The sequence below is a fragment of the Manis javanica genome, chromosome 7 (assembly GCF_040802235.1).
Source record: "Manis javanica isolate MJ-LG chromosome 7, MJ_LKY, whole genome shotgun sequence".
Classification (NCBI taxonomy): domain Eukaryota; kingdom Metazoa; phylum Chordata; class Mammalia; order Pholidota; family Manidae; genus Manis; species Manis javanica.
In genome coordinates this window covers 17,158,904-17,171,468 of record NC_133162.1, presented here as the reverse complement: position 1 = coordinate 17,171,468, position 12,565 = coordinate 17,158,904, and the positions used below count along the sequence as shown (strand labels likewise).

Genomic DNA, 12,565 nt, shown 5'->3' with positions numbered 1-12,565 from the left:
TGCAGTAGAAACTATCAAAGTGAAGTACAGAGGGAATAAAAGGACTGAAAAAAAATGAACGGAGTATCAGTGAGCTTAATATACATGCAGTTGAGGTTCCTAAAGGAAAGGAGAAACATGGGAGTGAGGAGCAGTAAGGGAGGACAGAACAAAATCTGAAGAAACAGAGGCTAAAAACTTCCCAAATTTGTAAAAACTATACACTCACAAATCCAAGAAGCTCAACCAACTCCAAGTATAAATATGAAGAAACTAGACAAAGGAACATCACAAGCTGTTTAAAATTAGTGATAAAATGAAAAGTTTAAAAATAGGGCAAAAAGACATTTCTGTGTAGAGGAACAAAGAATGACAGCAGACTTCTCATTAGAAATTTGCAAACAAGAAGACAGCAAAGCAGCATCTTCAAAGGAAAAACTGTCAATCTAGAATTCTTTCCCCAAATACATATATTTCAAAATAAAGACGTGTTCTGATACAAAACTGAAAGGATTCATAACCAGCAGACACTTACTACAAGAAATGTTAAAGTCCTTCAGGTAGAAAGAAAATATAACCAAAGGGAAACCTGAATCTACAAAAGAAATTGAGAGCTCAAGAAATCATAATATGTAAGTAAATAACTTTTTTCTTCTTTTTAAAACTCTGTAAAAAAGTAATTGCCTAAGGTACAAATAAGAACAGTGTTTTGTGGGGTTTATAGCATATGTAGAAATAAAATGTACAACAGCAGCACAGCTTCCAGAGAGGGGGAAGTATCCTGTTGTAATATTCTTATAGAAAGCAAAAAGTAGCCTAGCACAATTAAAGGGAAACTGGTAAGTTAGAGATGTATACTCTAACTCCGAAAGGCGCTACTATGAAAACAAAAAAGAGTTATATTTAATATATCAATGAAGAAAATAAAGTAGAATCATGAAAAAAAAAAACACCCAGTGAATCCAAAAGAAGGCAGTAAAGAGGGAAAAAGAAAGACTGGAGAATAGATAAAAAGAAAGTGTATAGCAAGCCAGTGGATTTCAATCCAAAGCATATAAGTAATCACCCCCACTTAAAAGAAAAAGATTGTCAGATTGGAGAAAAAACAAGAACCAGTTATATGCCACATATATTTTTAAAAACACTTTAAATATAAAGCCAAATAAAAGACAAAGATTGAAAAACCATGTACCATGCTAAAGCTAATCAACAGAAATATAGGTGGTTATATTAATATCACTGTACATTTCAATATAATTAATGTTACCAGAAATAAAGAAAAGCCATTTCATAATGACAAAGGAGTCAATCTATCAAGAGGAAAAACAATTCTAAGCTTTGGTGCATTTAATATAGAATATACAAATCAAAAATTGACAAAATTGTAAGGAGAAATTGCAAAATCCACAATTACAAACAGTAGTTTCAATCCCACCTCTCAATAACTGACACAGCAAGTAGGCAGAAAACCAATAAAGAAACACAAGGCTTGTACAATATTATCAACCAACTTGCCCTAGCTGACATTTGTAGAACACTACACCCAACAATGGGAGAATATGATTCCTTTCAAGTGTACACAGAACATTTACCAAGACAAACTATATTATGAGCCATAAACAAGTCTTAACAGATTTATAAGAATTCAAGTCATAAACAACATATATTCTAATCACAATGAAAATTAAAGATCAGTAACTTAAAGATATCTGGAAAATCCCCCCAAATTTGGAAACTAACATGCTTCTAAAAAAAAACAACTGTGGTTTAAAGGAGAAATAAGAATGGAAATTAGAAAGTACTTTGAATTAAATGATGTTGAAAACACATGTCATAATTTGAGGGATGTAACTAAAGCAGTACTTACTGAGAAACTGGGAGCAGTAAAACACCTCACCTATATTAGAAAATTAAAAAAAAGGTCCCAAATCATTCATCTCAGTTTCAACGTTAACGAAAAGCAAATTAAACCCAAAGTAAGCAAAACAAAAACAAGAAATAATAAAGGGAAAAAATCAATGAGATAGAAAACAAAAGTAATAGAGAAAATCATTACAAGAAGGAGTTGGTTCTTTGAGAAGATCAATACAATTGATAAGCCTCTAGCCACCATTATAAGGAAAAGTTAGAGAGAAGACATACCTTATCAATATCAGGGATGAGAAAAGTAACCTCACTACAAGGTCTGTATAGTCATCCAGCCTTCTACTGCCCAAACTAGTGCCTTGGTTTTCAGGGTGATATTTCAAGATGTTAGGCCCTGCCTTCATAAGGGGTGTCTGATTAGATACCATAAGAAGCTGGTCCCACCAGTTATACCAACAAATAAGCTTTAGGAAGACCAGGCTTTCTCCATCCTGCATGTGTCAAAGTGACATATGTCTATCTATATGTCTACCTGGGTGCATGTTGCATTTTGTTTTGTTTTTCTGTTTTCCACTTTTCAGTCTTTCAAGATTTTTAAAATCATTTTTCTGTCATCCTGCACATTGGTACACCTGCTAACATATTAACATGACTCATTCTCTTGATGTTTCTGTAAGGTACGGTGTTCAATTTACAGATAAGAAAAATGAGGCCCAGAGAAATTAAGGAAGTTGCCCAAACCACCCAAATAGAAGGTAGCAGAGAAGGGATTTGAACGTAGGCTTTTCTCTTACTAAAACCCACTTTCTTGCTAATAGTTCCTACAGCCTTCCTGTCCCTGTTCAACAGGCTTTCTTCCAGAATGCCCAGATTCACTGATCAAAACATACCTGGGTACATTTGTTCAAGTTGCTACAGATCCTCCTATGCACAGAAGAATTTCTCTGCAAGAATATTATGAGGAACACTGTCAACTGACTTGCCAAAATCCAATGATAAAACATCTGTGACACGCCCTGATCTCAAATAAAATAAATATTTTATCAAAAATGTTTAAAGGAGAAACAGTATGTTTGCCCTGACTTACCCTTACTGAGCCCATGCTATTTGCAACATTTACTTTCCTCCAAATTCCTTTCATTCATTTATTTATTCAGTAAATCCTTATAAAACACTTACTGCATGCCAGGCACCCTATTATAGATGCAGCAATGAATGTGTCAGCACAGTACGTCCTCTCTGGGAACTTACAGTCCAGGAGACTTACACAACTCCTGTTTAATAAGTTTCCAAAAAATTTCAAAAAATCAGCATTAAGTTCATTAGCCTATGGCTTCTGGAAGTCACTTAGATTGTTTGAGACAGACACTGAGACTTACCTGTTCAACATCTAATCCCTCCCACTTCCTGGCTGTCAGCCTTGTTCTGTTCAGGGTGGTCTCTTGCCCAGCCCTGAGAAAAGAATGAATCAAGGTATCCAAGCTAATTATGATAATCTTGTTCTCTAATATTCTAACTGTCCCTTGCAGCTGAGTGGTCACATGACCCAGTTCTGGGCAATGAGACCTAAGAGGAAGTCGAACCTGAGGATTTCTAGAGATGCTTTTCTTGTAAAACCGAGCAGACACAGCTGGCACTGTCCCTTTTTCACTTTTCCTCTATCTGTTCCGAACCCAACATCACCAATAACACACCTCTGGGTTCTGTTAAATCTCTGTCTTTCTAAGCCACTATAATCTTTTTTCTTTTACTCGCGGGCAAATGTGTGCCTGCCTCATATTTAAATTTGAGCACAGTTCTGGACACTAGAATAACTCAAACACATGGGAAAAAGAGAGAAGTTTGAGAAGTGGTCCCTGTCAGTGTATCGTGCTGGGGGGGATGGCAATGGAAGTGACCTTAGAGCCTAACATAAGAGGCTGCCTTAGGCCAGAAGAGAGTGGAACCCCTCTAACTCACCTTTACCACATCTGTGGGAGAACATACTCTTCAGTTTGACTGAAAACTGCTTCTTCAGCAGATCAAGCTAGAAACTTTGAATAAGCCAAGCCTCGCAGTCAGGCTTCTGAGACCTATTTTGGCATCTCCTCCTACACCACAAGGCTCAAACCACTCTCCCTCCACCAAGAAGGTAGGCTGGCAAGAAGTAGGTATGGTTCCAGCCTTCCAGCTGGTGGTTGTGCCTCAAGGCATGGCATCAATTCTAGAGGAAAACAGGGCACTGGATCAGACAACTAGCAGAGCTAATTAAGAAGTCAGCTTGAAGGTTGGTTTGTTTTCAACTGCAACTTCATTCTTAAAAAATGAAAGGTATTTTTCCCCTTTTCCCAGAAGTGAAGCCAGATTCTTTCATTTATGTCCTGAGGTTCCCTAGGCCCTTGAGAGAAGCTGAGTAATTGCAGTTAATGGCCTCTTTGTGACTGAAAGCCCCAAAAATGAGAAACTGCTGACCGGGGTCAGTGACCAAGAAGAAGAAACCTGAGTGGGCCTTTGTTTCTCCTGCGGAATTGAGCTGGATTGTGGAGAAGAGGAGATTGTCTGAGAAAGTGGTGGAGGCCAGAAAGCCCGGGCTCTGGGCAGTGGCTAATGCTGAGGGTTCTGATTTGAGATCGCTCAGAGGCAGGGCCTTACAGGTGGCCCAACTTCGGGAGGGTGGGGTCCGGAGGACCATGTAGAGTGAGAATCTAGAGCCTGGGGAGCCTCCTGCAGGGTCCCAGTGGCCCAGCATGCTTTGTGGGCAGGGGAGCATCATGCCCCACGCAGTGCCTAGGCACGGAGCGATGGGGAGGGAGAGCAGCTTCCAGGCTTTCTGCTCAAGACAAGTGCCAGGTGAGGGGGAGGAGCCCAATCCCCAAAGGCACTATGGGACTTCTTAAGCCCCTTGACATGAGCGGTTTAGAGACAGATTATTTCAACACCCATTCATTCCTAACACATTGACTAAAAGCCCGTTTTGTGCCCATCTTTTTTAGGCATGGAGGATACAGATGAGGATGTCACACATAGATCCTGCCATTGCGGAATTAATAGTCTAATGGTCTGAGACATGTTGGGAGGGAGGCAGTAGGAAGAAAGTAAACAAAAATCACAACAAATTGTGGAAAGTGCAATGAGGATCCAAAAGCATCTGTCACAGAGGAAAACAGGGGTTGCTGTTTACCATCAGATATGGTAATTGGGGAGGCCTCTCTCAGGGAGCAGAGGCGAGAAGAACCTGGCTGTGAAAGAAGCCCAGAAAAGACCTTCCCAAGAAGAGGGAACCTCACCTGCCAAAGCCCTGCAGGAGGCCAAAGGGAGAAGCTGGGGAGCCTCATCGGCCAGATAAGCAGGTATTTTTTTAAGCCATAATATGGAAAATTAAAAATAAAGTTGTGATGTGTCAAATATGTCATGGAGGAATTCACCTGCCCTTTACCTTGTAAAGATTAGAAAGGATGAATCAAAACAGAAGCCCAGGTCTATGGACCCGGACAACCTGGAAAGAGAAGGAATGGGCTGTGATGCAGGCAGGGGCCTGCCTGGGGAAAACTGGCAGCAGAGAGTCCAGGTGGGAGGAAGCTAAGTAGATGATGTAAGCTGCCATTTACCAAGCACTTTCATGTGCCAGGCACTTTTTAAAGTCCTTCATAGGCATTATCTCAAGCAAGCCTCTGCACTCAGCTATGGAACAATCTCAGAAACACAGCCCATGCCAGACAGCCAGTAGTGGGACTTTTATACAGAGTCCTGTTTAGGAAGGTCTTAGAAGAGCTGAAAGGATGAACAGGAGCCCAGAGGCGAGCAACAGGAGATCTCTACCCTAGGGCTGGAGCAACAAAGTGAGGTGCTAACAGAACCGGGAGCCAGAACCACCTCGGGGACAGCTGGGACCAAGGAGAGCAGGGCTGCCTAGGAGGAGCCAAAACCATACAGCTGCTCCTGCTGGAGATGCTGCCTGAGAGGGGGGAGAGGGGGAGAGATCCCCGGCTGTTCCTTCTTTCTGCCCTCCCATCACCTGCCAGCCCCAGCATGGAAGCCTAAGGAATGAGTCTGCAGTGACCACTCCCATTCCAGACAGAAAGTAGGGCAGGGAAGGATGAGGAGAGGCTCTGAGGGCACACAGGAATCCTCCCAATGGCCCCATGACCTGGAAACCATTATTACCCCCATTTTTAGATGGGGAAACTGAGGCACAAGGCGAGGTTAAGTGAATCTGGTACATGGCAGAGCCCCAGTTTGAATTCAGATCTATCTGTTTCTAGAGCCCAAACACATAACTGATACATTTTCCAATTATCTTATATGAGAGTCAGATCCCAGGTCTGAAAAGCATATCTTAATGTTAAATCCCACCCATAAAGATATTCAGATGGCGTTGGCTTATGAACCAAACTGCTAGCTGGGACATGAGTGGACTCTCCCTGAACCCCTCTAGTGGGTTACCTGATATATCTGCAAGGGCTCTGAAGCCAGCCAACCTGGGTGCCAATCTTGGTTCTGCCGTTTACCAGCTGTGTGACCCTGGCATGTTATTTAACCTCTCTGAGCCCCAGTTGTCTCCTTTTGAAAGTAGACTTGCTACTGTCCACTTAATACTGGGTTACTTTGAGGTAAAGTAGAATAACATATGGAATAATTACACAGTGCCTGCCACATAGTCAGACTTCCTAAACAGTAGCTATCACTGTGATTGTTATTAGTCTCCTCCTACAGAGTCGGGGGAAAAAAGATACCTTATTCCTTAAAAGTTGGATCCTGGCAAAGAATTTGTCCTAAAATCTTTAGCACTCACATGAACCCTTAAGTTATTTTGTTCTGAGAAGAGTGTCTGTGTATTAGTCAGGATGGGGCCAGGCTGTGAAAAAGTAACAAAATCTCCCAGAGTGTAAGACAACAAAGGTTAGTTCTTGCCATTGCTACGTGTAAACTGAGGTTATTATGGATGATAAGATGGTCTAGATCGTGCATGCTCAGACTCAACCCAGAACCTCCCTGCTGCTCTATGACCTGCTGCCAGATTACCGGGCACTGATGGTTTGGTGAGCAAGTTCAAGATCTAGGTGAAAAGAGCAGGGCCTTTCCTTGGTTTTCATAACCCCGTGCCAGCCTGGATTTCTTTCTACCTGCCTGGATGTTGTCCTTAGCATGTTTTGCTGGCTCACTGCCTCCTTCATTCTCACACCATACTATGTCCTTAGCAGACCAGAAATCTAGAAATCATTCTTAACTTTTTCCTATATCCAATCCAATAGCTTCCAGCAATTTTGCCTTCTAAATAGCTTTAAACCCACCACTGATTTACCTTCCTCTTTAACGAGCACTGTCCTAATCTTGGCCGCCGCCATCTTCCCTGGGAGGCATAACCACTCACTCCCTGGACACTTCACGTCTGCTTCCCACCCACGCATCAGCCTCGCAAACATCCCACACATCAGCCACGGTGGACATTTGAGAGTGCAACACTGACCATGTCCAACACCCCCATTTCTCTGCCTGATCCCCACTGCAACTGTTAAATCCTTTCAATTGTTCCTTACAGTTTAAGGGACAAAGACTAAAGTCTTTAACTTGGCCTCTGACACCTGGTATGGTCCACCCTTGATTACCTCACCAACCTCAGCAGTATCTACTCCTCCTTCTGTCTCTGACTTTGGCTACACTGGCTTTCATTCACAGCCTCAAGAAAGACAGGCCCTGCCCTTTCATTGCACATATTGCTTCCACTGCCAACAGCAGTGTCCCTGTTTTCTCTACAATGCATGCTTCATTATGCAACTCATGTCTCACCTTCTCAGGAAAACCTTTATTGACCCTCAGGCTAAGCCAGGCCCCTCTGTGTCATATACTTCTCCCCCATGGGATTTACTACCATTATAATTGAATACTCAGTTGCAGAATTAGTCATTTAATATCTGCCTCTCCCTCTTAAGTAGCATTCTTGGTCTTCCCATTCCCTTCTTCTGTATTACTAACATTAACAGTGCCTTGCACAAAACAGATGCTCAAGATCTGTTTGTTGAATGTCTAAGCACAAGATGTGATTAACTATTTAGTGAGAATGTAAATGGCTATTAAAACTGTCAGCAGTCCTGGACAAGGATAGCTCTCAGAATGTAAGTATTCAAGGACAGATACATGAGTCATAGGATTTTGGCTCAGGACTCCATGGGTCTTGGGGGAAGGCCTGTGTCCAAGTCTGAAAGAAAGGTAGGAAGCAGAGTTGTTATTCTTCCCCCAGTCCCAGTCCTCGGCCCAGAGCAGAGGAAATGACATAAATACAAGGGAGATAGAGGCCCAGATGTGTACGGGTAACCAGCACCATAATGGATCACCAACAACACAGCATGGATTAGAAGCCAGAGTTGAGAACAAGTCAAAGCAGGGGCTGGGGGCAAACACACATGTGCCCAATACACTGGAAGGAAGGAATTTTTTTTCAGATTTTTTAAAAAATTTAACTAAGGTATCATTGATATACAATCTTATGAAGGTTTCACATGAGCAACATTGTGGTTTCAACATTCACCCGTATTATCAAGTGCCCCCTCCCGACCCCTCTGCAATCACTGTCCGTCAGCATAATAAGATGCTGTAGAGTCATTACTTGTCTGGAGGGAAGGAATTTTAAAATACCTGACAGGGAAAGCTAGGCATGGCTAGATATAGACTTATTTTTATTTGTCCTCCTCAGAATAAGTCTATTAAAAAGGAAAAAGATTTCATGAAGAGGACAAGGAGAAGCAGAACTACTTTGCATTTATATTATTCTTTTTCTACTGAGTTCGAAGTAAGCAAGAAACTCACCTACTAAGTCTAAATGGGACAAATACCAATCTAAGTTCAACTGAGGCTCAAAGTTTAGGACACTTTCAAAGAAGTTTCATTTTATTACTATAGAAGCTCTAAGATTTTCTTTTGGAAAAGTCATTCTCTTGGGTGTTCTAAACACACTCTGCATAATTGTCTTTAGCTTTTAACTTCCCTAAAAAGATTTCCCAAAAGAAAAGTGAAAGAGTGTTATCAACTCAGTTTTCAATTATCTAAATTACAGATACAGCAAAATCTAAATAAGCATCATATAATTTATTGTGGTTTAGCTAAATGTTTTCTGACAGTCCTCATCATATTATTATATAAAATATTCAAAATGTATTACAATGATGATCTCCAGCATGAAAGTCAGATATTACATAATAGGCTCTCCATAATCCCAAGTCACAGGGGGCAACACTCTCTTCTAGCCCCACTTTGTCATACTGCTGATGGGGCAGGTCCTTGAGCCTGACCCTTCATTCCATTAGGATGACTCACACTTCACCCATTCCTGTTGCACATCCAGTCCTGCTTAGGACACGGTGGAACATTGTCCCCCTTTATCAAATTATCTTAGAGTTACTTTTTCCAGAGGCTCCGAGTTCTGATCCAAGATTCCTACTTCACTTCCATAAATCACTGAAACATATATACAAATTTAGCACACATACATTAATTGTAGAATTGCTAGTAACCACTACGGATTACAGATGGGATTATATAAACCTTGCTATCCTCAATGCTAGTTTTTCTCTAGGTTACTTATAAGTGGTATTCTTAGAGGACAGTCCATTTAAATTTCTAGATCACCTGCTCACTGTTTAATAAATAAAATCTAGGTAAATGGTGAATTTCATCTAAAGTCCCACCAATTGACCAAATCCTGGAATGATTGAAATGCTAACATCCCAGAGATAAGGTTTAGTTAACTTTAAGTTCTACAGAGTTGTGGTATGCGTTATGAACACAGCATGAATTTTTTAGTGGTGATAATAGTTATAATAATAAAACTATCTTCTTGGTCAGTAACCCCATTTATAAACCACAATGAACCTCAGCCAAATTCTGATTAAAAGAGTAGTCCACTGGGTCTGCTCTGCATGTCATCTATTATTCACAAAACCAGACGTGGCACATATAGGAATCCTGCTATTAATTAAGCATATGCTTCAAGATTACAACACAGCTGCTATTTAGAGACATTCAAAATGATAATTGTTCTGAAACATTAATTACAGCTTGACAAACTTTATTATGCATAACTTGAAGGGTCTTGGAATGTTGAAGATAAACTCAGTGTGTGGTTTTGATAATTCTATGCCACTTTTTCCTCATCTGTAAAACAAGACTAATAATAGTACTTACTTGATGTGGTTGGTGTGAGAATTAAGAGTTAAAATACATCGGGCACTGGGACAGTACCTGGCACAGTGGACACTATATACTGTTTGCAGTTATCATAAGAGTTCCTAGGAAAATGTCTAGTCGCCTGAACAGGAAGGCTTCATTTGATCCAGGTACCCATCCTACTTGCTTTCACAGGCCATCATCAATCACCATGGTCTTTTAGAATCACAGGCTTCCCCAGCTCCAATTTCAATGAGTTTTCCTTTTCCAGTTACAAATCTGTGTAGTGTTTTCCTTTGATAACTATGCTGCTGAGTCAGCAAAGCCTTGAAAGCAGCAGTTCCTAAGTGTTTGGAGTCAGGGAATACTTTGAGAATCGGATGAACCAAACTCTAGACTCTCTCCCGAGAAAAACCATACATGAAGAAGTGCATTCAATTCCAGGAGATTCATCACCCCCATCTGAGGTCACTGATGGACCCTCAGTTAAGAATCAGTGTTTGAAAGCATGGGTTGGATCTTGTTCTTTGAATAACGTCTAAAGCAAGATGAGACATAAATAAATATTGTACATTGTAAAGGAAGCATTAAATCCTCATAGCCAGCTAAGTACTTTGTAATAAAGGCTTTTGATGATGATGAAGATGAAGAAGAAGAAGAATGAAGAGGAGGAGAGGGAGGAGTCTTCCAAAGTAGGTGAAAGTAGGTAAACCAAAGGGTTACCTTTCCCTTTAAGTGAGCCACACGTGCAGTAGTGCTTCCAAACTGGGAAGCACATGGTGTGGCCTAGTATGGCCACTATTATTAGCAACTCGGGAGGCAGTTTGGGTAACTGATTCTATCTAAAGTTTTCTTTACTCTCAAACAGGTAAAATATTATCTCTGGGGCTCTTCACGCCTCTTCAATGATTCAGACACAAGAGAAATGCTAATTATGGGAACTGAGCTGTGAATTCTAAATGACCCTAGGGACAAAATGATTATCTGGTGGTCTCATGTTGCTGGAAATTTATTAGTGTTTTAAGATTACATTAACTGATTTTCACCTTAAGTGCTCCACCTGGAGAAGCATTAAAGGCTCCTGATAAGGAATGAATTCAAAGAGGTAGTGGCATCAGCCCAATCTTCTGGGTGGGTCAGGGTGCTGTAAAGAGAAAAGCCCAAGTGAGGTGGCTGCAGTCAGCCGGGCAGTGTGACTGGACTGCCACAACCAAAAGCTGCCACTCTGCCTGGGGGCTCACTAGGCTCCTATTCATCTCCTGTTTCCAACAGTGAAGAATGCCAGAGATCAAAGAGGGAAAATAATGTATTTTCAACAACGGTCATGGAATGAGGCCAAGGACTTGATTATATTTCTGCCCCATTACAGTCTCAGATTGCACCCCAGCCTCCAAAATCTTTTTGGACCCTGCAAATGTGGACATGCTCTTACCTCTGTCGACCGCTGCTCCCTTGTCCTCTACCATTCTCCCTTCCCTCACCCTGCCCAAGGCTATCCCTCTGTTTTTGGATCATCCCAAGCTCATCCTCGTCTTGGGACTTCTGTATTTATTGTTACCTCTGCCAGGAACATTTCTTCTCCAGATATTTGCATGGCTGACTCATTCTTATATTCAGGTCTTAGCTCAGTTAGCAACTTCCTGTCCCTACCTTGTCACTTTCTTCCATATCATCCTATTTTATTTATAGCACTTAACATGGTCTGAAAATAATCTGTTGATTTGTTTTCTTCATATTATCTATCTTCCCCATTAGGATGTGGGCTCCATGAGAATCAGGGACCTTCTATGTCTTGATCATTAATGTAGCCCCCCCAGTCTTAGCACAGGAAAAGCATTAGATACACATTTGTTGGCTAAAGGAAAAAATAATCAACAATAGCTGCCATTTATCAAGCATTTACTCTGTGCCAGGCAGAGGGCTATCGGTGTTTACAAATACTATCTTACTGAATTCTCATAGCAACCCTCCAAAGTAGGTATGTATCTAGTATCCCTATTGTACAGATTGTAGGTTTCAGAGAGGTTATGCAGCTCTTCTAATGTCAAACCTAGCTTGTTACAAGCTACTAAGTACCCAAGACCTGATTTGAACTTAGACATGTTTGACTCAACACTCATACTCCAAATCAGCACACTTTTTCTGAAAAGAGCCAGATAGTAAATATGTAAGGCTTTGCAGGCCATATGGTCTCTGTCACAGCTCAACTCTGTAGTAGCATGAAAACAGTCATCGCTAATACCTAAACAAATAGATGGGGCTGAATGCCAGTAAACCCTTATTTCTAAAATAAGTGGTAGGCAGGATTTGGCCCCAGGGCCATAATTTGCAGCTTTCTCCTTTATAAGTCATCATTCCATACATGTTATGCTAGAAAGGGAGGGAGGGGCTAAAGGAAACGCACTTAAATGTGTGCTCTGTGTATGCTGAGCCCTCTTCAAATAAGAAAGACAGCAGGTGTATAAACTCAAGCTAGATAAGGAAAAATAGGAGATAAGGTTCTGGTAGGAACTATGACTCTACGGATTCAACTTCTTGACTGAATTATGACCATCACTGAAGACTACAGTAGAGTTTAATT

The 12,565-nt window shown here is 41.1% G+C and overlaps 1 protein-coding gene across 3 annotated transcripts in view; it reads right to left on the bottom strand.

The window, feature by feature from the left end:
• Positions 1–12,565, bottom strand: part of GPAM (glycerol-3-phosphate acyltransferase, mitochondrial) — a 65,417-nt gene that overhangs the window by 42,219 nt on the left and 10,633 nt on the right. Inside the window, exon 1 of one of the 3 annotated variants that reach the window (XM_037011047.2) lies at positions 2,736–2,756. The exons of 1 other annotated variant lie outside the window; for it this stretch is intronic. In XM_037011047.2, coding sequence (XP_036866942.2) covers positions 2,736–2,745 — 10 coding nt within the window. In that variant the 5' untranslated portion in view covers positions 2,746–2,756. Of the gene's footprint in view, positions 1–2,121; positions 2,195–2,735; positions 2,757–12,565 lie in introns of those variants that run through there. One more of the 3 variants, XM_073240431.1, reaches the window with a different exon arrangement.